The sequence below is a fragment of the Athene noctua genome, chromosome 2 (genome assembly GCF_965140245.1).
Source record: "Athene noctua chromosome 2, bAthNoc1.hap1.1, whole genome shotgun sequence".
Taxonomy (NCBI): domain Eukaryota; kingdom Metazoa; phylum Chordata; class Aves; order Strigiformes; family Strigidae; genus Athene; species Athene noctua.
The window spans coordinates 35,624,981-35,651,707 of record NC_134038.1 but is presented as its reverse complement, the minus strand read 5'-3'; the positions used below and the strand labels follow the sequence as shown (position 1 = coordinate 35,651,707).

The 26,727-nt window shown below is 35.9% G+C and overlaps 1 protein-coding gene across 2 annotated transcripts in view; it reads right to left on the bottom strand.

The window, feature by feature from the left end:
- STAU2 (staufen double-stranded RNA binding protein 2) overlaps positions 1-26,727 on the bottom strand; it is a 170,581-nt gene that overhangs the window by 87,397 nt on the left and 56,457 nt on the right. For both annotated transcript variants that reach the window (XM_074898838.1, XM_074898839.1), the window contains exons 7-11: positions 23,267-23,374; positions 17,107-17,319; positions 13,477-13,614; positions 10,098-10,229; positions 6,116-6,176 (exon numbers count right to left, since the gene is read on the bottom strand). In XM_074898838.1, coding sequence (XP_074754939.1) covers positions 6,116-6,176; positions 10,098-10,229; positions 13,477-13,614; positions 17,107-17,319; positions 23,267-23,374 — 652 coding nt within the window. The remainder of the gene's footprint in view (positions 1-6,115; positions 6,177-10,097; positions 10,230-13,476; positions 13,615-17,106; positions 17,320-23,266; positions 23,375-26,727) is intronic.

The window sequence follows — 26,727 nt, the reverse complement described above, 5'->3', positions numbered from 1 at the left end:
TATATTTCCAAGCTTCACTAACTCAAGGAAGAAAGAAAATTGGACAAATCTCCTCTGCTTCTAAATTTAATTTTCCTATGTCTTCGATTACAAAGAAAACTAGTTATCTCAGACCGTTGCTAGAAGATGGAATGAATCCTTTTCTTTTTTGAAATTAGTATACATATCAACTCAGCAGCTACAGAGGCAAGGTGTTATTTAAACATAAACAACTGCTATAAATTACTCTGGCTAAGGGAGTGAGACATAAAGAGTGTGGAACTGCTCCCTGAAACACACAGTGATAGTATAATGTTCACCTGACAGTATGTTTGCTAAAAAAATCCACAAAACAAAACAAAAAGCCCCAAACCAAACAGATGGAAAACTACTGTTCTGAAGCCTGTGCTTCATCAAATAAGTGGTGTTGTCAAACCTCCTTACTGTGGTTTCTATTCAGAATGACAAATATTTCACAAATGTTTAGTGATGTATCACTCTAGCTCCTAGCAAGAGTGTATTATAATTGACGAAGTTTAGTAAGTTTGGAAGCAATTCATAAGTGAAGTCCAATGAAACAGCAGTACTTAGTGAGCAACAAGGCATACAATCCCCTGCAAATCACCTTTCAAATGCACCCCAAAAAATTCCAATGAAAAATGTCTGAAATACAAAACAAAAAACTTTATTCTCAAACTGTAGATTTCAGTTACTACTCATGGAAATATAAGGGTATTAAATTATCTACTGAAAGTCTTCACCAAAATTCCCAGCTGTAGAATAAACATGTAGAGGACTACAAAAAAGTCTTTATAAAACCGGTGAGGGTCAGAACTATAAAGTTCACATCAATTTTGTTTCCTACAAAGTGAAGATGTATTAGAATGCAAAATTCATAAATACATGATTTATTTTGCATTTATTTTGTTAAAAAAAAACCCTGTTAAAGAAACATCTAAGTAAGAATTTGAATGTAACCATTCAGTTAGGGATTACAGTAACACCAAATATTTTCATATTTTTTTATATTTCTTATATTCTTAATCTCTTTTATTTAAGTAGCTTTTTAAAATACTAAAATACATTTATGAAAATAATTAATAGTATATAATATTAATAATGTATAATTAATAATAATGTATTACGAAAAATGCTCAAATTTCTTCATCACAGATTTAAGAAACTCTCCTGAGTATCTATTTGCTTTTTTCTCACTGCCTCCTTTTTTTTTTTTTTACTGAGAACAATTGCATGAGATCAAGTATCTTTGTTCCTTAGGAGATCATCTGCTCCTGCTGCTCATCTACCATCTGAAATCATAATCATCTGTTGGTGACAATCTAATCATCTTCACAGTAACTAATTGTGATGTCACAAACAAATGATTATGATTTCAGGTGGTGAACAAACAGCAGGAGCAGATGTACTCTGAAGAACAAAGACTGTAACGTCATGCACGAATCCCTAGTAATAAAATGTTAGGCAAGAAAAACAAAGAGCCTGTCCTTTACAGAGAGGTAGAATTGCTCTGAATGTATTTTTTTTCAATACCTACTTAGTGACTCCCAAAATTGCTGGAAACACGATAAAGGAAAACTATACTATGGAAAACTGAGGGTGGGGAACGTAGAAAACTAGTTAGGGTCATTTTTTCCTTGTTAGAATTATAATATATAAAAACACTGTTACTTCACTGTTACTTCGTTCTTTGTAACTCATCTACAGTTTCCCCTAGAACATGTATTGTATGATGTTTGTGATTACCCCATCCAGAAATATAAAATCAAAACATGTTCCCAAGAAAATGCACTTTGCATTAGGATTGGTTATTTGTTTCAAGCTTTGATTTTGTTGATAATCACTAAAGTTAAATCCAGAGAGATAAATAAGCATTCTGTTGACAGTAATCATCTCCTGTATGGGCTGTAAATGCTCGTGGTCTGCCCACAGTGTCTCAAAATCTCTTCCAGAAGCATCAGGGAAAAAAACCTCACTCAACATTCTTGTTATTTCACGTGTGAAAAATGTCTATAGCTTCTTGTTTAATTAAGATTGTGAAATGAAGAGGAAAGGTAAAGAAATAAACCTGTGGGAAGGAGCTCTGCCAGTAAGCAGGAGGAACAGCAGTGAAGTTTGCCACAAGGATAGCTGCAAAAGTAACATGATAGAGCAGAACAGGAGAAGTTAATTTTCACGGATATTTAATAGGGAATACTAAAAATGCATTGAATGAGTATGTAGGAGGATATGGACTGTAGGGTATTTCTCAACAAAACTATACTAAATAATAAGGGTATAACAAAATCGGTTCTTTAACTGTACTAAAATATATAACTGTTATGATTTTTGGTTTTGCTGTACTGACATATACAACTTCACTTTGCTATTCCAGTTTTATTTCACACAGTTTCAGATGGAAACACACTGCATTATGCACAGAAAGAAAGTGTATCTGCCTTCAAAAGGAAACTGATGCACAATACATTGTCCTAGCAGGATATACTTGTTTTCCCAAAATAAAATTACTGGAAATCTGACTAAGAGCTGCCAAATGGTAGATGTAGCAATCTCAAAACACTGGATTTTCAAGACCTCTGAAAGTTAGGTTTTAGGATAACAACAAATGCAAACTCTACATTTCTCTTATAAGCAAGGATATAGAAGGGAGGAAGCTGTTCATTTGTCCCCTCTAAAACCTCCTACAATAATGATGACACTGCAAGAGTAGATTCACCTAGCAACAACTGTTGCTCTTAAATATAAACTAGCATATTCATACATGAAAGGATGGGACATTTTTGATCTCAAACAGTGGAACTTGTTTGGAGCTGTCTTAAAAAGCTCTGCACTTCACAGGTGCATGAGAGATCATGCATGCAAGTGATTTCTTTTATTCAGAAGGAAAATTTCCTCAGTTCTCCTTGACTACAAAGCTCTGAAGTTATCTTGGACTCTGGGGCTTAGGGGAAGATGCAACGAGTGTGTGCAGCAGAAACTCTTAATAATACTAGATCTTCGGGATTTTTTATGCATTCTCTGTGTGGGAAACTAAGACACAGTATTCTACGAGAAGCAGAGCAGGCAACGTGCTCATAGGTAAACACGTACTGGCAGACCATCCCCCTACTAAATATCAGCACAGCATTTCAACAAGTAATCAGGCATATGGAGAACTGGTGAGAAATATCATGTGATGCTGCACAGATCTTCTCCAAATGCGGCAATCCCCTGACCACAGTCATGTCCTGAAAAACAGGCCTCTTCATAGAGCCATTCAGTAGGAAGGTATCAACTGAACTTACTGGTTACCTAAATAACGTACAAAAATGTTCTGTATATTTTCTATCCAGAATCTGTGGCTCCTTCCTATACATTACAAAAAAAATGGTGTGAAAGATCCACAGTATAGAAATTACTACAGCCATTTTCTGTATAAAAAATGTACTTTAATAGACTGCTAATCGATATAGCAGATTAATAATTCTATCAGAATGGTCATTTAGTTTAGAAATACCAAGAGAAGTTTCAATGAGAAACTCAAAAAGAAGACCTATTATCAATTTATTCAGCCAGGGGTGATATCACATTAACACATTTATAGAAGAAAAATGCATTTCTAGGTCTTCCATGAATCCTGGATAAGACTGTAAAGTGAAGTAGGACTGCTTTCTCCTCTATATAACTGCAACATGTTCACTTCCCTCTTATGCCTTTATATGGAAATAACAGTTCAGCTGTAAATTTTAGAGAAAATAGCCCAAAAGGCTCTTTCTGAGGGAAGAGTTAGAAAATCAGTAAAAAAATATATGCCTGCTAATAACATTTTGGGTTCAAACCCTTCCTGTTTAGAAAAAGGATAGCACAGTCCCTCTGAAATAAAACATGATACTTTAATCAACTGATTATTATTAATGTTGTCTCTGGATTGGAACCCTCAAAAAAGGGATTATGCACAGTGGTCTCTGAACAGCACTGTCAGAAATAAATGCTCTGTGTCTATTGACATGATAGCTACGTCTCTGATTTCCAGTTTACATGGAGATCAGAAGAATGGAAATGAAGTCAACTAGAAATGTCTTTCACTAGAAAACCATCCCAGAATGAAGATCTGTTTCTGTACTGTGGCCTGTGGTGGCTGCAAAAAGGTCTGTGAGCAGGTCAATCTGTGAAAAACAAGTTATTTGGTCAGCACAGGTTTAAAATACAATTTTGTTGATCTTGTCTCCTTTGACAAGTGAGTTTGCCTTTGTGCTCTCCTCCTAGATTTGGATTTACATGTGTAACTGCCAAAGTTTTCTTGCCAGGTGAAACTTTTTTTTCTTATTGGTGTAGCAGATAGATGGTTGTGATGCCATCTATAAATACCTTTGCTACAAGACACTACAAGGATAGGGGAGAAAAACTGGAGGTCTTATTCTGCTGTCCCAAACTCCAATATGTTAATATTTAATAATGATGTTAGAGATTTTGACAATGCAAACAGAAATAATTCTAGAAGTATTGATGGGGACTGATGATAGGCCTGGAATGAAGCAATTAACAAGAAGTTTTAGATCCTGTAGAATCCTTCCTTTCAGGGAAACACAGTGGTGTGCGCTGAATCCAAGATCACTTTAAATACTAGCAAACTTTTGTGTAAGTTGAAGCACAAATTATTCCCCAGGTCTAACGACTGGGAAGACCATATATAACCTGAAACACTCCTGAACCCCCTTAAAAGCTGCTTTTAAGGACCACGTCCTTCAGATGTACATATGCAAAAAACAGAATGTAGCTCATGTGTGTCTGTTGTAGTACAGTTCTTAGTTGAAGGAGATAGTATTTGGGACTCCTAAGAAGTTCAAAACTCAACATAGTTCTAGAGAAGAATCCAGGACTCATGAAAAAGGGAAGCAAGTAATATTTACATTATCTTTACCACTCTAAACATCAAAAATCTAGTTAAAGTCACAAAGGGCTGTCTTATTCGTTACAGGTTGCAGTGAAACTGAAGTCGGTTTTCACGGCCAAGATCTCTTAGGCCTTTGTGTTCAAGGAAGAGTTCAAAGAAGAGAGAAACTACCAGTAGTAGAACCTGATCAGAGCCAGGGAGCTCTTCACAAATTTTCAGCCCATACAAGTCCATTGGACCAAATGGGATATAGTCTAAGTCAGCTGGCTTATGTCACTGTGAGGTCATTCTCTATTATCTTCAAAAAGTCGCGGAGATCAGGAAAGATCACCAATGCCTGGAGAAAGGCATCATCATCATCATAAAAGGCAGGCTGGTCAGTCTCCCTTTAGTCCCTGGGAAAATCATGGATTAAGTCCTCTTAAAGCCATTTGTGGGCACACAAAAGAGAAAAAAGACATTGGGAACAATCAGCCTGAATTTACAAAGGATAATAACCAGCCTCAATAACCTGATTGCCTTTTATGATAAAATGACTAGATTTATGAATGGAGAGCAGTGGATGTCATTCACCTTGGCTTTAGCAAGGCTTTCGACATCATGTCTCCCACAGCAGCTTTGTATCCAAGCTGTGACATTAGAGTCTGGGTAGATGGATTACCAGATGATGAAAATCTGTTTGGATGATGAGACTTAGAGGACAGTGGTATGCTTTGGGGACCTAATAGCAGCCTTCCAATACATAAGAAGAGTTTGCCAAAAAGACGGAACCAGGCACACTACTGAGCTATGTAGCAGAAGAACAGGAGATGATAGTCATAAACAAACAGGAGATGTTCTGTCTGGGATAAAAGGAAAAAAAAATCAATATGAAGATAATTCAGAATTGGAACAGGCTGTCCAGAAAAGCTATGGAAGGTATCTCTCTTGGAGAACTAGAAAAAAGTCATAAGCAACCTTGTCTGAACTCTGTACTGACCCTGTTTGAACAGACAGTTTAGATGATCTCCTAAAATCCCTTACAACCTGAAGGATTCAATGAATCAATAAGTAAATAAAAATCTCCTTGTTCTTGCATTCATTCACATCTACACTTACACAGAGGACACTCAAAAGTTAATTGATCTAATTGCAATAAATCCCCTAAAATATTTACCAAAAGCATTTCAAGGGTCTCAAATAATCCAAATCCGACAGAGACAAAGAGAAGTAAGTATAAATATAAATTTAGAAAGCAATACTTACTGTTACTTGTTGGCTCAGGAAACCCAACATTCTGGCTGTTCCAACTCTTGTTTTCTCCAAGCTGAAACAGGTAGAAAAAGACAAATAAGTAAAGAGCAAACTACTCCTTAAACAGAACATCCATGTTTATAAATTTAGTAGAAAGAGTCTAAAAAGCATGACTTGGGATTGCCACATCTGCTCACAAAACTTTGCTAACACATCTTAATTTTTGTCTCAAATAGGTTATTTGAGGAATGTACCCTTCATGAATAAACATTAACAACTATTGCCTAACACTGAAATATAAATGTTTCCCCAAGGATTAGGCTCAACTCAGTGTGTTACCAAATCAGACTTAAAATCAAATGTTTTAAGTAGCTCTCAACTGAAAACATACACAGACAACAGAGAAATTACATTCTAAAACAAGAGGATTGTAATATCTGCCTATGAAAGAATGCATAAACACTACAAAGTACTTTGGGTGTAATTTTAAAATATTTACTTGCTAGGAATCCATTTAGATACTGAAGTGGAAGCAAAACAAGATTGCAATTTTCTATTAATGTAATATATAGTCTTTTTTGAGGGAGCTAATTATCTTCAAATTAATTTTATTATGTTTAACACCAGGTATTACTCTGACACAGAAAAGGGGAGCAATTAACACAGAAGTTCAAAATGAGGCCATTCCTGAAGTCTACACAATAAATAGGATGGCACTGTTCTAGATTTACGTGAAAATGTGGATGAACAAGTCCAAGCTTCCTCATGAACTAGGAGCTATTGACAACCAGCTCTACGAAACAAATGATCCTTTTCAGATTTCACTGAGATTTTATATGCAAACAGAAGACCTCACAGCAAAACAGTCTATGTAACATAACAAAGCTGTAATCAATTGCTCTGGAAGATGGGGTCGATCGGAAAGCAGAAGGCATGCGAAGGAGGATCAGTCAACTGAAATCTGCCTCTCCATCTCAGAGGTTGCATTGAGGCTCCTTGGATTACTATCATGTTGTAATTCGGACTACTAGATGATATGTTTTCCTTGAGAAAGAGGAGGGAAGAGCACACTATGCAAAGCAGCTGATCCATTGATGGTTTCTCTGCCTTTCCTCATCATGTACACCCCAATGGGCTTACAGCCTAGGCAATGTGTAACAAAAATTGGAGATATTTAGTAGAATGGGAGGATAGGTATTAGAGCTGGCTCTCCAACTGGTCACCCACCTCCACTATAAATAAGTTTTTATTTACTGCTGTCTGTTACAACAGCATGGTTTTGTCATGAATCCATAATATGCATCTGTAACATCACAGAAAGATCAGCACGAGCATGCTACAATATGAGAAGAACATTTCCAACTCTCCTCATTTCTCTCTTTTTACTGTTTATTAACTCGATGATGATGAGGAATTTAACAAGAATCAGTAAGTTATCAGTAAGTTATCCTTGGTGCTGCTGTCACACATGAACGCAATCTAGTCTGGTTTTCTTCTCTCTAGGAGAATAAAAATGGCAAGAAGAAACAAAAAGATGGAAACATGAAAAAATGAAGGCATTACAACTCTCCATTCTCATCCATAGAGCTAAAATTCTGATAGCCATAAGAATTCTCCCAGGGCACTTTTAAATTGCTCTTCTCAGGGCTCTGCACAACCATTACTGATTTCTTCCCGGAATTGGAATACCTCAGACAAGAGCAGAGCCCTTACTTTTTTACATTACCTGAATTACCTGTTTACCTGTGCTGCCATCAGCACCATGCATGGCTCTTGAAACACTCTTAGGTCTTCATTAGAACAATGAATACAGTCACATTTTATGCACCAGGGTTAAGGAAAAAAATACTGACTTCGGTTTTATGGTTTTTTTAAGGGAGGAGGAAGGGAATGAAAGGACTTGGGGAAATTGGGAGCAGGGGAAAGAGAAGTTGCCTTTTTAAAAAAAGAATCAATAACAACACAAGTGAAAATTGTCCATTTAGATGCCAGACTGATACATCAGCTAACCTACATTGGGCCCCATTTTGGATTCAAAGACAGAAACGAGTATCTTCTAATGGTACACTTTTATTGTGCAATTTATATGGAAGGAATTTTGCAATGCTCAAATTGGTAGAGATCTAAGGGTTATTTTCCGCCTTCTCCAGCACAGTTTATTTTAAGAATTAAAATGCTTTCATCTACACAAACTAACTCCGTATCTGAAAATATGTTCAGTCAGTTATATACAGAAGATAAAGCCAGATGTTCTAGATATTTTATGTCCTTAACCCCAACTAAGCTATAAAAATTTGTTCTATGATCTTGAATACTGCCACTACATAAAATTTGAGCAGTTCACATTTTTGGGATACAGTGCCATGTTTACTCATTGTGTTCAGAATAATATCAGACCACTGTATGGTACTCTATCAATTCTAAGATATCTATGTCTGCAAGTATGTAATTGAACCTGTTTTCTTAGACAATGCACTTGTAATCAATAGTTTAAAGTAGGGAAATGAAGCAGCAGCTCCCCTTTTTAGCCACTCAGTTTTTTTAAGGATTTCAATGTAGCCACAAGTTTCCACTGTGTAAAGCTCTCTAAAGCAGCTATGTTGTGGGCTAAATTTTTTCAGGCTTTGTCTCTGAAAATTACTGAGCAAAAATAGTTCAACCAATTTGAAATCCAAGAATGAAAACCTATGTTTTCCTATTAGAAAAAAAAGTTGACTTTTCCATTTTGCTTTGTTTTTCAGAAAACCCTATGGCCAAACTGGCAGTCAAGAAAAAGTTGTAACTGGTAAAAAGTATCTTCCACAGAAGAAAAGTCTCAGCATTCTGATAAAAATTAATTATAATTTGATTCTGTCATAAGCTTTTTTTAAAATGGCTATGACTGCACAGTGTGTTATCACTAGGAACTTGTTCAGAGTATTGCAAACTTGTATATGACTAAGATATATAGTGAAGAACATAGTGAAGGTGAGTGTGAATAGCATACATATTGCTGCTCCTCTCAAAGGAGAGGGAAACAGAAGGAGGTGAAGCCAAGTATGGCATTTTTCTGGCTAGGAGTATAGAACATACAGAACAGAGTATCTTCCCATATATGGTGGTTTGGGGTTTCTTTACAGAAAAAGAGAGGGTGTTTCAGATTATATATATACACATATATATACTATCTTCAGATTTATCATGTCCCTAGAAAAGCCCAGCAGAACATTCTGTTGACCACAGCAAATATTTAAGCCATGCTAAAAAAAAAATATATATATATATCTAAAAAAATATATGCACTGACTCTGCATATGAGAGAAGCTGTTCAGAGTTCACAGCTTAGCTAAATACTTTACCAAATATCTTTTCAGGATACAAAAAGCAAAGTCTTAACACCTAATTTTGGTTACAAAACCTCCCATCAATATACTCAAGACAGGAGAGGGGTGCTAAGTTTCACATCACTAACATAGAAATACATACCTGCAACACGTATGAATTTAAAATGTAATTCCTTCTCCACAAACGAAAACAACACACATTTTCTTTCTCAGTCATCAAACCTGAAAAGGCCATTATTTTTCTGGAATGCTTTTAGTGCATATGCAACAGGAAGACAAACATTGACTACTACGGCTACTTCATGTGTGAAAATTACTAACATATTCCTCTCGGAGCTCTGAGGGATGCCCAAAATGGAATAAAAGCAATAGGCATGTTCACCTTCATTTGTAAGGAGAAATAGGGGCACACATCACATGTACACTTTTGCACACACGCTATCCTGTGGAACTACATTTCTGTTCTTAATTACTTTTACAGAATGAGAGGCTGCACTTACTACTATCTGTAGCTATGGAACTGTAGCTAAACGAAGTCTAACATCTGACAAGCAACCCCCTAAAACAGGGGGTGCACAAGTTTAAGCTTCTGTTCTTACTAAGTAATTAGCTGATACAGATAAAAATCTAGACAAGGGTAAAATCTGGGCATCATAAAAATTAATTCTCACCTTTTCTGGCTGGTCTTGAAGAGGAGTAGAGGCTTTGTAACCCAACTGTAGCAACATTGCTTCTGCTGCATTTCTTTTAGCTATTTTCTTGTTTGGGCCTGTCCCAGTAGTAATCTCATTGCCTACTTTTACCTTAAAAAGAAAAAATCGATCATAAACACAATAAATACAAGACTCTCTGATATCCCCATGTAATAATCTTGCTGCCCTACCAACAACTGTCAGCTCTTTTGATGAAGATGCAACCTAAAAAAGTAAGAATAGTGCAAAAGGGCACTACAATACTGCTTCACACAGAGGAGCTTGTTTAGATTTTACAGAAAGTCCCCAAATTCGAACTAAAGAGCTACATTTTTTTCTATCTCAGTGCACACACAGTTGTCTCTTTCTTCCACCTGCCACTGTGTCAACACCACTTTCCTTGCTGAACATCTCCCTCACTCCTTCTTAATGCGGGGAGTGCTACAGGATCTGAACTTCCTCTTTCTTGTAGGAGTGTTGCCTGCAGCAGCTTCCCCAGCATCATCAGGACAGTATCCAGAACAATGAAGAAATAATGACCAGGAGATTTAAATGAGAGCGGTTTCTAAAGAAAGAAGAAAACCACATTTACATTCCTCCCACTTTGTTGCACTGCAAGGAACATGAGGGCTGGGGCTGCTTTCTTTTTCTGCACTTACACCTGAGAAGCTTTTATCAAAATAGTCTTTGGAAAGAAGGCTCCTTGTTGGACCTGTGGTCTGTACTGCACAAGGGATTTCTGACAAACAAGATGCCTTTCAGAAAACTAGGAAAAATTAAGACCTCAAAATAACGACAAATTATAGACAATGGATATCCACAAAGAGTGAGGCTCTAACTTGTTCCTTGGCTTTGGTACCATTCTTAAACTCCTGAAGCTGTATGTGTCTGGTTTGTGATATTAGCACTGTCATTGATATTCACTTATGCAATATTCATAGCTCTTTGATAGGTATATTTCACTCTGTCCATTAAGCCATTTTATTTGCCAAAATTTTTCTCTTAAAATAGTGTATAGTTTCAAAAGTGTCTTAAAAAAGGGAAACAAAAAAAATTAGCCAAGGTGATCTGAATAAGAGAAACCTTAGAGGTGAAAGACCTGAAACAGTCTGGAAGAAGCTCTAAAAAAAATTGTAAAAACAGGCATACAATTGTTAAATAAGTAACAAATGTTATTTAGTAATTTATGTTGTCAATATTTATCTACCTTCCTTGAAATATCATGTATATATTTTCTTAAAAGTTTTAATTTTTCTTTACTCAAATACTTATTAATTCTAAATACAAAGAAGTGGATGTATATAAATAATAATGATGATGAATATCCCTGCAAAGTATGTGTATATATATATATATATATATATATATAAAATTAAGGAAAAAGATTCAGCTACCTAAACCAGAAATATTCATAATCTTGAAATATAAACCTTATCTTCTGTGCAGTGCTACAATCACAATTAGAAAATAGCCAATCTGCTACAAGTTTATAAGCAATAAAATTGAGGGACTTTAATGGGACAAGACAAAATGATAATTTATAACATAGCTCACAATAAATCAATGTGCTGCTATTTCTCAGACCTGTAAAACTGGTTTAGCTATTATTATAACCTCTATCAAGGATTAAAGGTCTGACTACAAAGAGAAAGAGCTTTCTGAAATTAACTTTGGGAACAGAACACCAACTAATGTCATCAGAGGTTTTCTTCTGTTTATCTAGTAGTCAGGACAAGTAATTGGATCCATTTCATCACATCTAAACTTGCTCTTTGTGTGACAGATAAAAATGAACATATTATCTCTGGATATTTTACTTCCACATTCAATTAAATTAAATGAAAACATTGTTTAAGTTGTTTATACAAAGGCTTTTTATTCTGATAAGGTTTTTGTATGTCATAATGAATCCACTAAGACTTCCAAAAAGCAGGAGAAACAGCAATACGATTTTAGTGTGAAAATATTACAAAAGGGGGAAAATGGAGCTACAGTGTTTAAAAGTATTCAAAACAAAGCAACTGTTCTATGGAATTTCTTTGACTCTTTCTTTTACAAGTCTTCTTAGATAAGGGACTCTTCTATGTATTTACTGCTATAAGATTCTTTTTTTAATTCAAACCAAATATTTTGTTATTATTGAGATTCCTCCAATGGAAAACCAGATTCTCAGTCCATCTTTCTAATACTGGACTGCATTACGCAGTCCTCTTCTGACACCTTACACAACCATCTCTAACTGTGGACACTCCCATGGGGGTCTGAGCATGGGAAAAGGGATTGTCTGTGATACCATCACTCTTCTTCAGATACTTTCAGGCACCATAAAAAGCTGGAAATCCAAGTTTATATTTATAAATCAGATTCTGCAACTAAAAGAACCCAATATCTTCTTCTGCTTCAGAGAGAAAAATAATAAATCATCAAGAAAGACCACTGAGGTCCAAGGAAATTAAGATTGCCTACCTATCTTGATAGACATGAAGGAGGGACTTAAAGGTTTAAGTGAAAACATAATCAATTTTCTGGAGAAGGAGGTGCTAGAACATCATAAATTCTGCTTGTGATCAGAAGTGACATTTTGGTGTGGTTTGTAGATAACAAGTCAAAACATGTTGAGCTATGCCATTCTGAACTGTCCGGCGACAAAATTACCTCTGAGTGAAAACACGAGAGAAAATAATTCTTTCCTGTTCCTAATCTTTCTCAAACTGCTGTTGTGCTACCTAACAAAATATCATGGATATATCAAATCTTTGTAAAAGTTTTTAATTTAAAAATTAAAGAAACATTAATGATCTACTGTGTCTGTATTAGGTACAGAGGCTTTAACCGGACAGGCTAAAATATGTGATGGAATGCTTTTTTTGTGGTATTTCAGATATGAATAAAGACACAAAGAAACTAATAATCTGAAAATATTTACATTTTTAAAAAATCAAAATGCTTGGTAATATGGAGATATTCATATCCGTATTTCAGAATACTTGTTTGTATTGCAATCCTCTGATCAACAACACACACAAAAATTTTTTTTAAAAAAACAAATCATGAACCATCAGGGATAAAGACAGAAACCATCGGGTGAAATAAAAATAAGAATAGGTTAAAAAAGCGCAAAATCAATACAAGAAAAGCATCCAGAAGGTACATAACCCGATTGCCAATTGTTTCATCAAGAGAAAGAAGAAAGTTCAAATAGGCTTTCTGATAATTTATTTCATACCCTTCTTTCATAACAGACTGTAAAGCAAAGAGCTAAACACAGAGGGATCCACTTCATATTATGCCACCATTTTGCTTGAGTTTGAACATAATATAGCAAGGGCATTATCTCTAACGTGACAGCAGATGATACCTGCATAACAAACTCTCGACGGCGAGGCATTCCTCTCTCTGACAGAAGAACATACTCTGGCTCCTTCTCCTTCTTGGCCTGTTGGATCTGAGCCAGTCGACTGATGGGATTCATTCCTTGACCATATTCTGGTCCAGTCTAAAAAACGTTTAAAAGAAAAAAAAAAAATTTTTCAGCATACATCCATACAACATCTATTATGCTGCTTCAATAAATAATTTACTAGGGTTACCCCTTCTTTAATACTCCCTTTGAGAGAGTAAGAAGCAAATTTCTTCACATCTTCCGATCCTGAGACAGAAGATAAGAATCCTCAAGCTCAAAACTGTCACACAAAATATACATCTATTGTCTGCCACTTGTTGCAGGTAGGGTGGATACGTAGTATCTGTAAGCTACTAATAGCACCCTCATCTATCTATGAAGGTCCTATGGGGATGGATGAAAATTAGCAGATCCATCAGTCAATTATATCTCATTGCCCTATTTCTATGACGCTTCCCCCTAACCCCTTAAAATAGGTTGCTACAATGATAGAATTGCAGTATGCTAAGAAGAAGTGGGATTTACATAGGACAAACCAGATTTGCCATATAACAAGGAAGCTGCCTCTCTCAGCCTTCCTGCCTTCCTTCTCACTCCTGCCTTTCATCCTACAATGCAACTAAGGGTCTAGGTTTACTCCGTGTGTCATGGGAGTACACCCTCAAAATACTTTTATGTAGTGAAGCTAGAGAGGAATATCTCCAATGGCTACAAATGTTGTATATTGTAAGCCATCCACAAAGTATTTCAAATGCTTTGCAGACAATAATCCTCACAATAAAATGTCAAAATTTATGGTTGGTGGGGGAATTGATCTGATGGGGGGAAAACAAAAGGACTGAGAGACTGGTCTGTCCAAGATTACAAAGACAAGTGAAAAACTACAGTCCTTACAAACTATCTAGTTCTGAAATACTTTAATATGGTATTACTCATATGGCAAATGCTCTCTCAAAGCAAATAGCTATGAAAACACTTGTTTGCAGATCTTAAGGAGAAGAAATTAAGACCAAAAAAAAATTAATCTGAAGTCACGTTTAACTGATTTATATACCACAGCACAAAGAATGAACGTGCAAATGTAAATGGCATTTGAATGTAGAATTTTTTTATGTTATTGAGCTATTTCCTTTTCATGCAGCCACTTGCAGGATAGGAGAAGATGAGCACTCATGCTCATTTGACCTCCTCAAATAAGAACAAGTGGTCCAGAACATAAAGAGATGATCAGCAACTGAAGGCAAAGACCAGAGAGTGATACTGTATTAAGAAAGCTGTGCAGTGAATCCTATATAGTGTAACTGCTTAAGTTGTTAGAGAAGATGTAGGTGAAAGAATTAAAGACAATGTCATGCACGAAGGCACCTGTGTGGGCAAGAAGCCAGGCAGAGACAAAATGCAGAGCAGGCTAAATGAAGTGCAGGCCATAAGATATAGCCCCATAAATATATATACAAATAAAAAGAAGTTATTGTTGTCACTTTTTTGATGCTCAAAACATGCGGGTTAAATTGAAAGAAATGGGCACACTGAAAGCATTTCAGAAGTTTAGATATTAAAAAAATTAAAAATAAAAACATATCCAGGTTATTTTTACTATTAACGTCTCTTTCTAACATGGCCAACTTTGGATAATTCAACGTAAGACTGTAATGGTATATGGTATTATAACAGATTTTTACATTATTATACCCTTTAGCATCTTTCCTGAGAAAAACTTTCCAAAATGAGATGGTCAGAGTCAGTATCTTTTTCAGATCTTGCAGCTTTAAAGCTGCATTGATGCTGATGGTTTTCCATTAAATACTTTTTTAACATTAATTTTTTCCTAGAAGTTTTTGAGAGTTTGATCCCTAGAATTTCAGTAGGAGATAGGTATCTAATTAACCTAGGGTTTTTTTTTTAAATCATTCATTCTGTTTTGAAGGCAAATGAAAAGAGAAAGATGATGAAGTCAGTCCTTTGTACATTTTCCAAACTCAGTTTTGCACTCTCCAAAGTATTTTCTTAGTTTAAATGGCTTTTCTCTTGGTTGCTCCTACAGAACTCTGCACTTGGTGTACTGAGTGTAGAGATTTCTAATGGCCATACTTTTAGTAAAGTAAGTACGATTTACTTAGTTTTATAGTTTATCAGTGTAACACTAGATGAGGACTGAGTTCAAGCCATAATGGTATAATGCTGTTCAGCATAACATAATGCAAGCTGTGGACATAAAATAATCCAGAAAAATTGAGGATATTTTTTTAAATAACAAGAGGCAAATACAGAAAATTAAATTAAATTTAGGTCCTAAAACTATATTCTGATGGTTTGGATGTGGAGGTTTCCTGTATTTTCCTGCAATTCTAGTCTCAAAGGTCCTGACCTGCATAGACTCTTAACATCGGAGAGAAAGTCAGCAACTCTCCAACATTATTAACACCAACCTAAAATGAGCATGAAAGGGCTATTAATGTGCCCTTACGTATACCTAAATGACTATTCAACATGCCAGAATATAGAAAATCATATACAAAGAGTTGAACCACTTCATCACAAAATAATACTTCCTAAAATAAAATAAAATGTAGCAGATTTTGTCTACTTCCAAAGCCTGTCTTCTGCACTGAACAGATGACAAGTAATAAGTATATGGACACTATGTGGCTGCTTTTCTTAGAACATTTGGAAGACTAATTACTTCAGATGACCCTTTGGTTTTGTATGAATTTAGGATTAGACAAACCAGGGCTAGTCACCACAGACTGAATTGCAGAAGTAGCAATGAATCTACTGCCACCAAGAAGAAAAGCATCATTTACAAAGCTTGAGCTCACAAGAATCTAGAACCTCTAAAGGAAGCCTCATCAGTGTAGCAAGAAGCCTATTAATATCCTCTGAGACAGGGCATGTTTTAATGGAAGGATGGTTCAAAGTCTGCAAGTGCTTCACAGGCTGTTCAGTCAATTTTCTATCTGTATTTGAGAGCTAAAGAGCATTATCAAACACACACTAAACCTAACACAGGCACATGAAACAAAAAAAGTGTAGACCTTTGGCGCCTGACAAGTGACACACTAGGCTGAGATTTCAACATACTCCTGGCCTTCTTTCAAATTTTTCAAAAATCACATTGAAGCTGAAGCCACAAAACTCCCAAAACCTAGCTCCACATGGGGAGGAAGCTGGACTGTGCACCATTTCCCCTCATACCTACTATTTCATATATCTCTTTCCCTCTTCAAACTGGGAAGTGGGGAAAAGATCAGGAAGAAAACCCCCACATAAGCTAATAGGGCCTCCCAGAAGAGATGATGCTAAAAATTCACATGGCTGTACAGAGCTGCTTGGAGAGTGCAATCCTCCACTAGACTTGAACCAAACCCCTGAAGAATTCAGTGATGTGAGCTCAGTTCTTAAGCCTTTATGCTTGAGAATTTCACAGCATTCTCAGAATTTAAAAAAGCACAGGCATATTAGCACAGGCAAACAAGTAACAATATTGACAGAAAGTGATAAATAAGCATTTACTGATTTTAAATCTGAGTAATTCTCTGACATTTTGAACAAACATTCTTTATTCTGTCCAGGGTGGACACATACCTTCAATATTGTTTTTGGACGCTTTTTAAAGTAAAGTTTTGGCTTTTCAATCACAGGAAGAGGAGGAAGTTTCTTAAGTTCTTGTAGGACAGCCATTGCAGCACGTTTCTTTGAGAGTTTCTTACTGTTGCCTTCTCCTTCTGCAGTGAATTCTCCTACCGTGACTCGTGTAACAAAACTCTTCATGTGAGGAGGTCCACTTTCTTTAATCACCTTTTAAGAGAAAGTAACATTGAGTAAAACCACCCTACAAGAATATAACTTAACGTTTTTATCTCAGCAACATGCTTACTACAAACACAGTTTTCCTGCTAACTGAAGGCATTAGATGAGTTTTCATAAAATCTGGACAAGTATTAATGACAGTTCCAGTTTGAGGACAGAAAATTACAGCTGATTATATAAAGCAAATCTAATAATCATATTCAGCGTTTCACAGAAAACACAGTATAACCATATTTTTAAAAAGATTTATACAATAACACAGTAAATAAGAACAATGTGTAATTAAACCAAGACTGCTAGTTTTTTATTACAAGGTGCTTCACGTACTAAAAGAAACTCAATTCAGGACAGTCCATCAGGCTTTGTCTATTTCTTTACATAAAACATATTCAAACTATATTTAAACGGCATCACTTCGAGCTGTTCGTAATTTTTTTCTGTTGTCATTAAATCGTAGCACGTTCACGCATGTTCCGAAACTTTAGTCTTAAAGGTCTGTATTTTTATGATGTTCTAGCTGCAGGCAATATGCCTGATCTCAACTCTCACCTTGCCAGAGTAGACAACTCAGAGCGATATCCCATGTATTCAAAAGGCTGCCTCAGTCTTGCCCCCACCATTCTCAGCTGTCCCTCCCAACAATACCAAAAGGAATTAGCAAAACAGCCACTATAACTCACGCAAAAGTCAATTAGTTCTGAAATGTTTCATTTATTCATTCATTCCCTTCCAAATATATTCAAGATGACAATGAGAAAATCCATTTGAAGTACTTCTCTACTATTAAAACTTAAAATAATATGGAAAAAAAAGAAGTTCTGAATGCTGTACCTTCCTTTAGGTCTTTTTTTGTCTTCATTTTTACACACACACACACACACATCTCCTTTTAGGAGGCATTCATCAGCAAATCAGAGCACTACAAGTGCTAAGATAACATCTCTTCATGTATGCACCATTTACTGGTCTGGACAATGTCTATCAGGAATTAGAGACCTCATCTGGGAAAAGGCTCAGTTATTTTGTTTGATGGGCGGAAGCAGTTACCTAATTTAATCTTTGTTACATTTAATGTGTATAAGGAGACATTAGAGCATCTGACAGGCATCTCTTTGTGTTATCTTTAAAATCAATAAAAATACATATTTTTTCAGTAGGTGCAATTACATCAAAACATTTTTTGAAGAAGTGTAATGCCTGAGTGCAAGGGAACCACGGTAAAGGTGCTAGGGCCTTCTTGGTGTAATAACTATATTTTTAATGGGCTGAAAACTTCAACCTTAATATTATTACAACATGTTTTGTATTAAAGTTCTTTTTATCAAGGTCACGTCCCTTGCATTATTTAGTTTTGCTGTTACACTGTAATGAGGTCTCCTTAGGCTTGTATATCTTTTTTAAGCTCTCTTTCGTGGCAACTTCACCCAGCAAATACAATTATCACAGCATATATCGATAAAAAGACACAAAATGAGAATTAACAGACAATTTTGTCTGCATTTTCCCAGAATAAGACAACATCTGTGCCAGCATGGGATTTTTCTGTTGTGGTTCAGGAGTGTTCCCACTCTAAGATTCCAGGTAATAATTTCAGGAGTGTTTTCAAGGTTGCCTCACTTGAAAGTTGCCCACTAGTGCTTCACCACGTGAAAAGGCAGCGGTGCTTTCGAGGCAGTGACCCTCGCTGAACCATGGGAAGCCGCACTGCCCACGAGGGCCCACTGGGACGAGCTCAGCGCCAGAATCCCCTGCTCTCAGACACAGTTAGGCTTCGTATCAGTGCTGAACACCTTCATCGTGCTGCAGTGTTTCCCGCTTTCAAAGGCACATCTTAATCCATCCCTGTACATTGCTATCCATGTATTACAACATGTTGGCCATAAAAGATGGCTAAATTAACCTTACTAAGGTCCTTAATGTTTTTGTGGTCTTACTAATACCATTATATAGGTGTTTCTACTTACAAGCAATATAATTTAATAATAAAATATACAAGAATGTCTATACTGACCAGATGAAAAAGGACAAAATAACTGGCTTAAGCAATATAATTGCTGAGTTCCTAAAATACTAGTTTTATATAAGTTCTCTCACATATATGTAAGTGCACACAAATATATATATATATGAAAAAGAATGTTAATACAAAACCAGATTATATTTTCATATACATGAATATTATATTTCTTAATATAAAACTAATGTATTCCAGGGTGTTTTAGATCTTTTAAACTTTTAAGTATGAGACACAAGGTAAATAATTGCCTGGAAAACATTCAAAACTGTTACTTTGTTAGTGTGTAAATGAAAAAAAGTCTGTGTTGTCAATGGAATGAACCCCATAGGATTCAGATGGGATCCGGATCAAGCTAAACATCCAAATTTGGTAATTTAGCAAAAAAAAAATATTTACCTAACAACATTTTTGGTTAACCCCAGATTTTATATCTTTTTACTCCACATGATTTCAAACAGTTGTGCAATAAGCCTAGGGACAGAAACACTACAAAGAAATTCAGCCTTTGCTATCCAAGAACACTATACGCATTAGTACATTAAACTATTTCCTCAGTTGAAAGATACGACCCGTGGACCAAATCATGGCTAATTTAAAGCTGAGAATTTGATTAAGGGTGACAGTTCAATACACTTTTCTTTTTCTGTTCCACTGATTTAAAGAATAACTCCAGCAAGAGAAAACACATGGGGCCAAAACACATCTAAGGTCAAATTACATCAAGAGTGAATTTGGCTCAACTTAATGAATCATGCTGACAAATGAAAAACAGCAGTACGATTACAATGAAAGAGCAACACTGCTTTAATTATTAATGAGACTCCAGGTAGAAAATTAAAAAGATTATGACAAGATTAAATGGACGTTAAAAAAAAAAAAAAGAGACAAAAAGCAGGTCAACAAAAACATCTCACCTACATCCGTGATTATTTTTAAGCTTTAAAATACCAATATATTTCCATGAGTTTGTGCAGGCAGACATACCAGATTTTCCCAGTTAAAAAGAAAAAAAAAAAAAAAAATATATATATATATATATATAAAATCTGGCTTTTTTATTAAAACTGGAGTGAGGAAGAGTGACCATCATGCAACACCCAAATGAGAGCTACTCAGTATGTCAATCATCCAATCTGAAGCCTTAATCCCCAGGACAGCAGGAGCCAGACAGGTGTGAAACCTCCTGCTGACAACTTGCTCAGTCTCCCAGAGTCAGCAATTTGGTTTGTTCCTCGTTCAAAATACAGAATCTCTGCCTCACTCTGATAAAACTGGGAAAGACTGGGAAACAAGAAACTACAACTCTTTTTCCCAGTAGAACCCTGGACAGGGATGAAGGGGCAGAAAATTTGCCTGTTCAGGCACTTTATCCCCTAACTCCTGATATGAGAATCAAAAAAATATTTTATTGTATTTATTGTATTCTAAAGAAAGAATATTTCAATCCAAAAAAAAGAATACTGAAAATGAAATTACAATCTGAAACATCCCAACATGTTCTAATACCTGAAGCTGTTGACACCAGTTACATCTTCGAGGCTCACCCAACTCCTAACTGACAAGTTGGAAATAAAAAACTTTTAAGTTGCAAAAGAACCAAAAAAAGCAAGATTTTAGCCTGCTGTCAAGGAGGGAATGAGAAGCAAAATGATCATTTTACAGCTATTCTAACAATTCCTACAGCAATCAGTTTTGTATCTCTCCTTAAAAATTGTTCATTGACAGTCCCGCAAATGCCTTAGAGGAGTTGCATTTTGACTTAAAAGTTGATCAATAAAGGTTAGCTAAGGATGCACCAGTGATAAGTACGGACTAAAGCTTCTTCTTTGTTAGAATTGCATGCTTTTATTTCAGTTAACAATTTAATAAATTCCTTAAAGCTTGTCCTAAAATTCCTATGCAATTAAAACTAGCCATATTACATGAAACAGTATAGACAGAAGAACCCCATGGGGTTCTGTGCGCCGCTCTTATTTCCCACCCCTCGTGCAATCCTGAGGCCATGTTTACATAGAACTTTACGTATCTTTATGACCATTACTTCGTTGCATAACACAGCACTGTTGGAACATTGGCTAAAGATTCGTCAGATGAAGAAAAGGCAGGTCATTTTATAGCTATCGCACACAAAAAAAAGCTAGATAAAGCTTTGATGCCTGCCTGGAATAACACAAAACCATTTGTAAATAAAACCTTATTAGAAACATCAGATCCCGGGGATTACCCATAATTGCTTAGCAGTTTTACTGAAATACAAGCCAGTACTAAGTACACTCAAAAATCTATTTAAGAATGTCACCTATACTTAAAGGCAGGAAATAACACAAAACCTGTCAGAAGAGCAAGAAACTGTCTTTTTTTCAATGTTGTTAACATTCTTTGGCAACTGACACATAAGACTTTTCCTGTACTATATATCTCTGCCTTCATTCTCTCCTTACCAAATGCTCTCCCTTAAATAAGCCGAAACACAAGAATGATGTTAAGAAGGCATTCAAAGCACTATCCTTCTTTTCTTTCCAAATGGCAAGCTATTTTGTGAATTGTGACCATACATCTCCTTGTATCTTAGTGTATTAATTTGTATGGAACAATTCCAAATACTTTAAAATACTTACAAGTAGAAAATGATGTGTGAAAACTGAAACATTAATTATGAACTTCCTCTTTGAAACACAGGCATGTGTTTCCATTATGTCTGATCTTCCATAAGAGTTATGGTCTTTCCATGTAGTTGCAAATCGATATAACAACACCCTCAGACACCCCAGTTTTATCCTCGAGATTTACATTCTCTTAACTTTCCAGACCATATATACAAGGCACATAAGCATTTGCTATACTGATGAATTCCTTAGTCAAAAACAATATTCTTTGTCTTTGTCTCTCTTACCCATTTTCTGGTCCCAACAGCTCATTTGACATTGGTCAATTAATTAATATGGGCCAAACATGTCAGTAAACTGCATACAGCACACTGTAAGGCATACCACAGAATAATTTGGGGTTTTGGCATACAAATATGTGCCTATACTTCAAAAGGAAAAAGCAATGGAGAAAATAACCATCACCAGTATAGACACTATCCACATCCTTCATATATACTCAGTTTAAATGTAAAATAAAAAGCAGAAAAATAAAACTTTAAAGAGCCACTTACATTAGCATTTTCTGCATAAAAAAAAACCCAAACCAAACCAAAACCAAACCAAACCAAAAAACCAGCTTGACGGTCTGGTGGTTCCTACCACAACAAGACTAGATTTTTACAACTCGTTTGTGTAAGAAATTTCTCATCGGAAAAATTTTCCTGTTACTATCACTCATTCTCCTGTAGTTAGTTCACTGATAGCATTGGAGTTATTCCAAGTATTCTTTATTACTTAAGGTAAACAAAAATGTCAGAAGCAGGTTCATAGATAAAATCATATGAAATGAGGAAAACAAAAACCATGAAGGCTTAAGTGGAGATAATAAGGAGTCAAACAGTGTGGAAGATAAAAAGATACTCATGACTTCCTGAAAACAGCACATCAGATGCAAAATGTCTCAGTGGGGACTTTACTAGAGTATGAATGTCTACAGTTAAAGCAAAGACTTTGGCTGACTGTTTTGAAGATTATTTCAAATCAGATTGGCTGTGGCTACTGATCTGAGTCCCACAGAACCATGCAGAAGTTATCTGCCATCCACCTGTCTGCAATAAAATATTAGGTCTCTAATACTTCTGAAAGATCATCTAATTTAAGAGTAAAAACTCAGTGTCTTAGACTCTGATACACTAACACTTTTTTATTTATAATTTGCATGAATTTAAATATCATATTAAAAATGTATTAAAATCATTAACTGTGTTGAGCTTTAGTGGCACTTCTTAAAAATACTTCCTTATCAAACAGATGAATATGTAACACATACCTCAAAACTGACAGGTATATTGCGCTTCAAAGCAATTTCAAACACTACACTGATTTCAGACTTGTTTGCATCTTTATCTTCTTCCGATTCTTTTCCTGTTTCTCCATTCTGAAAATGAAGAATACATAGTCATATTACAATTTTTAGAAGATAAAATCCCATATGCTTCTCCCTCGATTTCTCAAAGACTTTTGAGTTCTCATGTCTTGCTGTACATCAGCATTTCTACATCTATCTCATCACTTCTGATGAGATAATATTGATTCTGATAATCAATATTATCAGACACCCGCCAACCATGAAACCATATATAATGTACTTATGCTTCATAATAAAGGAACATATACACATTGATTTATAAATTAATGATTGATGACAAAATAATTTCTACAAATTTTAGTCTTACTAATGACATGGATAATAATTATCTGAATACACACTTCTTGTGTCAAACATAAGAATCAAACAGATCCTTTGACCTGCTTCTCAGTCTCTCTGTGGGCACCCCTTCCAAGCGAGGAAGAAGTCTTCTGTACTACTTAGAAAATACATAAGACTGTACTTCTCTCAGAAGAAATTCAGTGAATCACCCCCACACTTTGACTGGGTCACCAGGTTACAGGTGTCCTCAGCAGGTCCAGCTGGCTAATGGCCCCTCCATCGACTTCCCTCTGGGAGTTACGACCAGTATGAAAAGGTAGTGACAGAGAACAGCTTGACTAACACAGAACATTATTTATTTATCCATAGGAACATAACAAACAGAGAGTCTAAGAGATAAAACAACAAAAAGCACATGCAGACATTATCCTGCCTAAAATTCAGCTTTGCTTTACACTTTAGGTAAGTCTTCTTTTTCTCAGACAACCATCAGCATGGGGATCAAAGAGTTATCACCTTCTGCAACGGCTACTTTTCACTGTTTGTCCCCCAGGCCACATCTTCCTTAGTTCTCAGAGGTTTCACTGTCAGCTACTTTCAAAGTGCAACGCTCTGAATGTTTCAAACTGGGATCTCTCAACAACCATGTAACCTTGGCCAGGCTCCTAATTTTTTATTAGTGGAGGTAAACATCAAAGAAATTTGGGCTGAATTAGGTGGATTCCTGCAGAGTTCCCATCTTACATAACAAAGTCTGATCTAAATCTTCAGTCACCAGCATAGCTAAAAAATGCAGATACCAAAGTTATAAAATAACACTAAAAAAGCATTAGGTTCTTCACATTAACAATTAAATTTATTAATCTTTTATCTACCACTTGTTAACTCTTAATATAATAATGCAGGACTAAAAATCCAGCAGTCAGCGACAGCATACAGACTTGGAGCACTTTCTGTATCATTAAAAATGGTTGCAAAAGTTGGAGTCCGAAAAAGCAATTTACATCCCTGATATTGATCTGGAACTAAATACAAAACAAACATTTATAAAGTTTATAGAACTTGCTGAAAAAAAAGGGTGCAGTACAAAACAGTAACAAGAGTACTTAGAATGAAATTATGCAGGACCTCTAGCTCATTTCATATAATGAAATGTAAAGTACCACTGAAATCAAGAATGTAGTTCGTTATTCACAGGACAGGCAAAGCATTCGGTTCACCGAGAAATATCAGCTGAACAGAGTTAAAAGGACAATACTGAAAAGTAAAAATACATTCTGGGGATATAAAGAGTATCATACATAAAGAGTGGGGTACTACTATTCTGTAAAAAACCTTAGTGAGAATCTGACTTAGTATGGTATTCAATTAAGTTCGTGTTTAATAAAGGACATAAGCTGAAAATCTTACAAAAAAACCCACAAGTATGAACTACTGATTAGAAAAAACAACTTTACACTGAGACACTATGGAAATAATTAGTTCTATAAAAAGATTCAAAATTACTTAAGCATAATCTGTAATTGTATATGGGGGAGAGATTTTTTATATGTTTGTCACATTTAGCAAAGATAAGAAAATACAAATTAGATAGAAAATGAAGCTAAATGACTTCAGAATAAATACCTCACAGATTATCTTTGAAATGGGGAATAATCACTCACTGGCATAATTTACATAAAATAATATGTATCCTACTGGATTGCCACCAAGCCTTTAAATCAAGAGTTTAGGTTTTCTAGCTATACTCTAGCTTAACCAGATACATAGTCTAATGTAGAAATTACTGTTCAAAATTTCATGATTAAAACAAACACATCGGTCCAGAAAAACCCTGCTTGTCCCTTCTGCCCTTAAAATTTAATTCCTTGCATATTTTTCCACCAAACACAGTAGAGAGCCTAATCAAGAGTGGAGAACAGGGAGGATCATAGACTTCAAGGTTTAGACCTTAGTACTGAACAATAATTTCAAGCCTTAGTCATATGACTTCCCTAAGGAAGAAAAAATATGTTCAGGAGTGTCTCGAGTACTTTGGGTTTAAATTTGATCCTCATTCCACAACTGACGCTTTAATTGTAATGCCTTTCTTAGCCTCACATCTATGAGACAGCAGAGGTGCTTTGGCAGACACACAATAGCTCTTTTATGAAAGCAGGTTCACATTCACCTGTAACCCTGCCCTGTTTGCTGATTGCTTCTTGTTTCTGCTCACCTTATGCTCTCCTACATGTTTGCGCAGTGAAGTATTAAGATGGCAATACTCCTCTTCAGTGATTTAATATGAATAAAAATTTTATACTTAAACAAAAAAACAAAACAAAGGGTATCTCAAAATGAAAGAACAATATATAGAAGGCTGCATTAAACAACCATGGTTATGAAGGCCAAAAGGTAAACTCATGTATTTACTGTGCTATATTCCGTGGATCCCACTGCAGTGAAATTCACTGAGTTACTAAAGGGATGCAGGGCTAGATCGGTACCAGCAGCTCTGTCTTTGCTCTCCTCTCTGCTCTCCTTGGAAGTACAGTGGCAATGACTGGGGAAGAAAGAAGCTCAAACTAGTTATGCAGTTGAGGCCAGCCAAACTCTAATGTGCACTGGCTCTGATCCATGTACGATGTTTGAGGAATGATGAATCAATCATCTTCCATGGCTGACCCAGGCAGGTCAGTTCTGCTGAAAGAATCAGAGTTGTACTGAGCTGGACCATGTCCTATGGTGAGGGCACATCCCACCCCTGTGCAGCAGCCCTGCGTGCAACTTTAGATGACCAGCAGCAGAGAGAACCTGAACCCTGGCACCATGAAGCCCTCAAACTCTACTTCAACCAACCTCCAGTTCTCTGAAGTGCTACACTCAGCTCCAGAAAATGCAGCTCTTTGTACTCCACCATGACCTAGGCATAGTGTTACCTCCAGTCTTCTCCAGACACCTACAACTCTAACCCATGAAGCGACAGAGGTGTTTTTTCATGACTAGCCCACAACCAGCTCCTTTTACCCTCAGCATAACCAAGACACAGAGTTTTTCCTAACTGAGGATTCAATTTAGTCTCCTACCCACAGACACTTGAT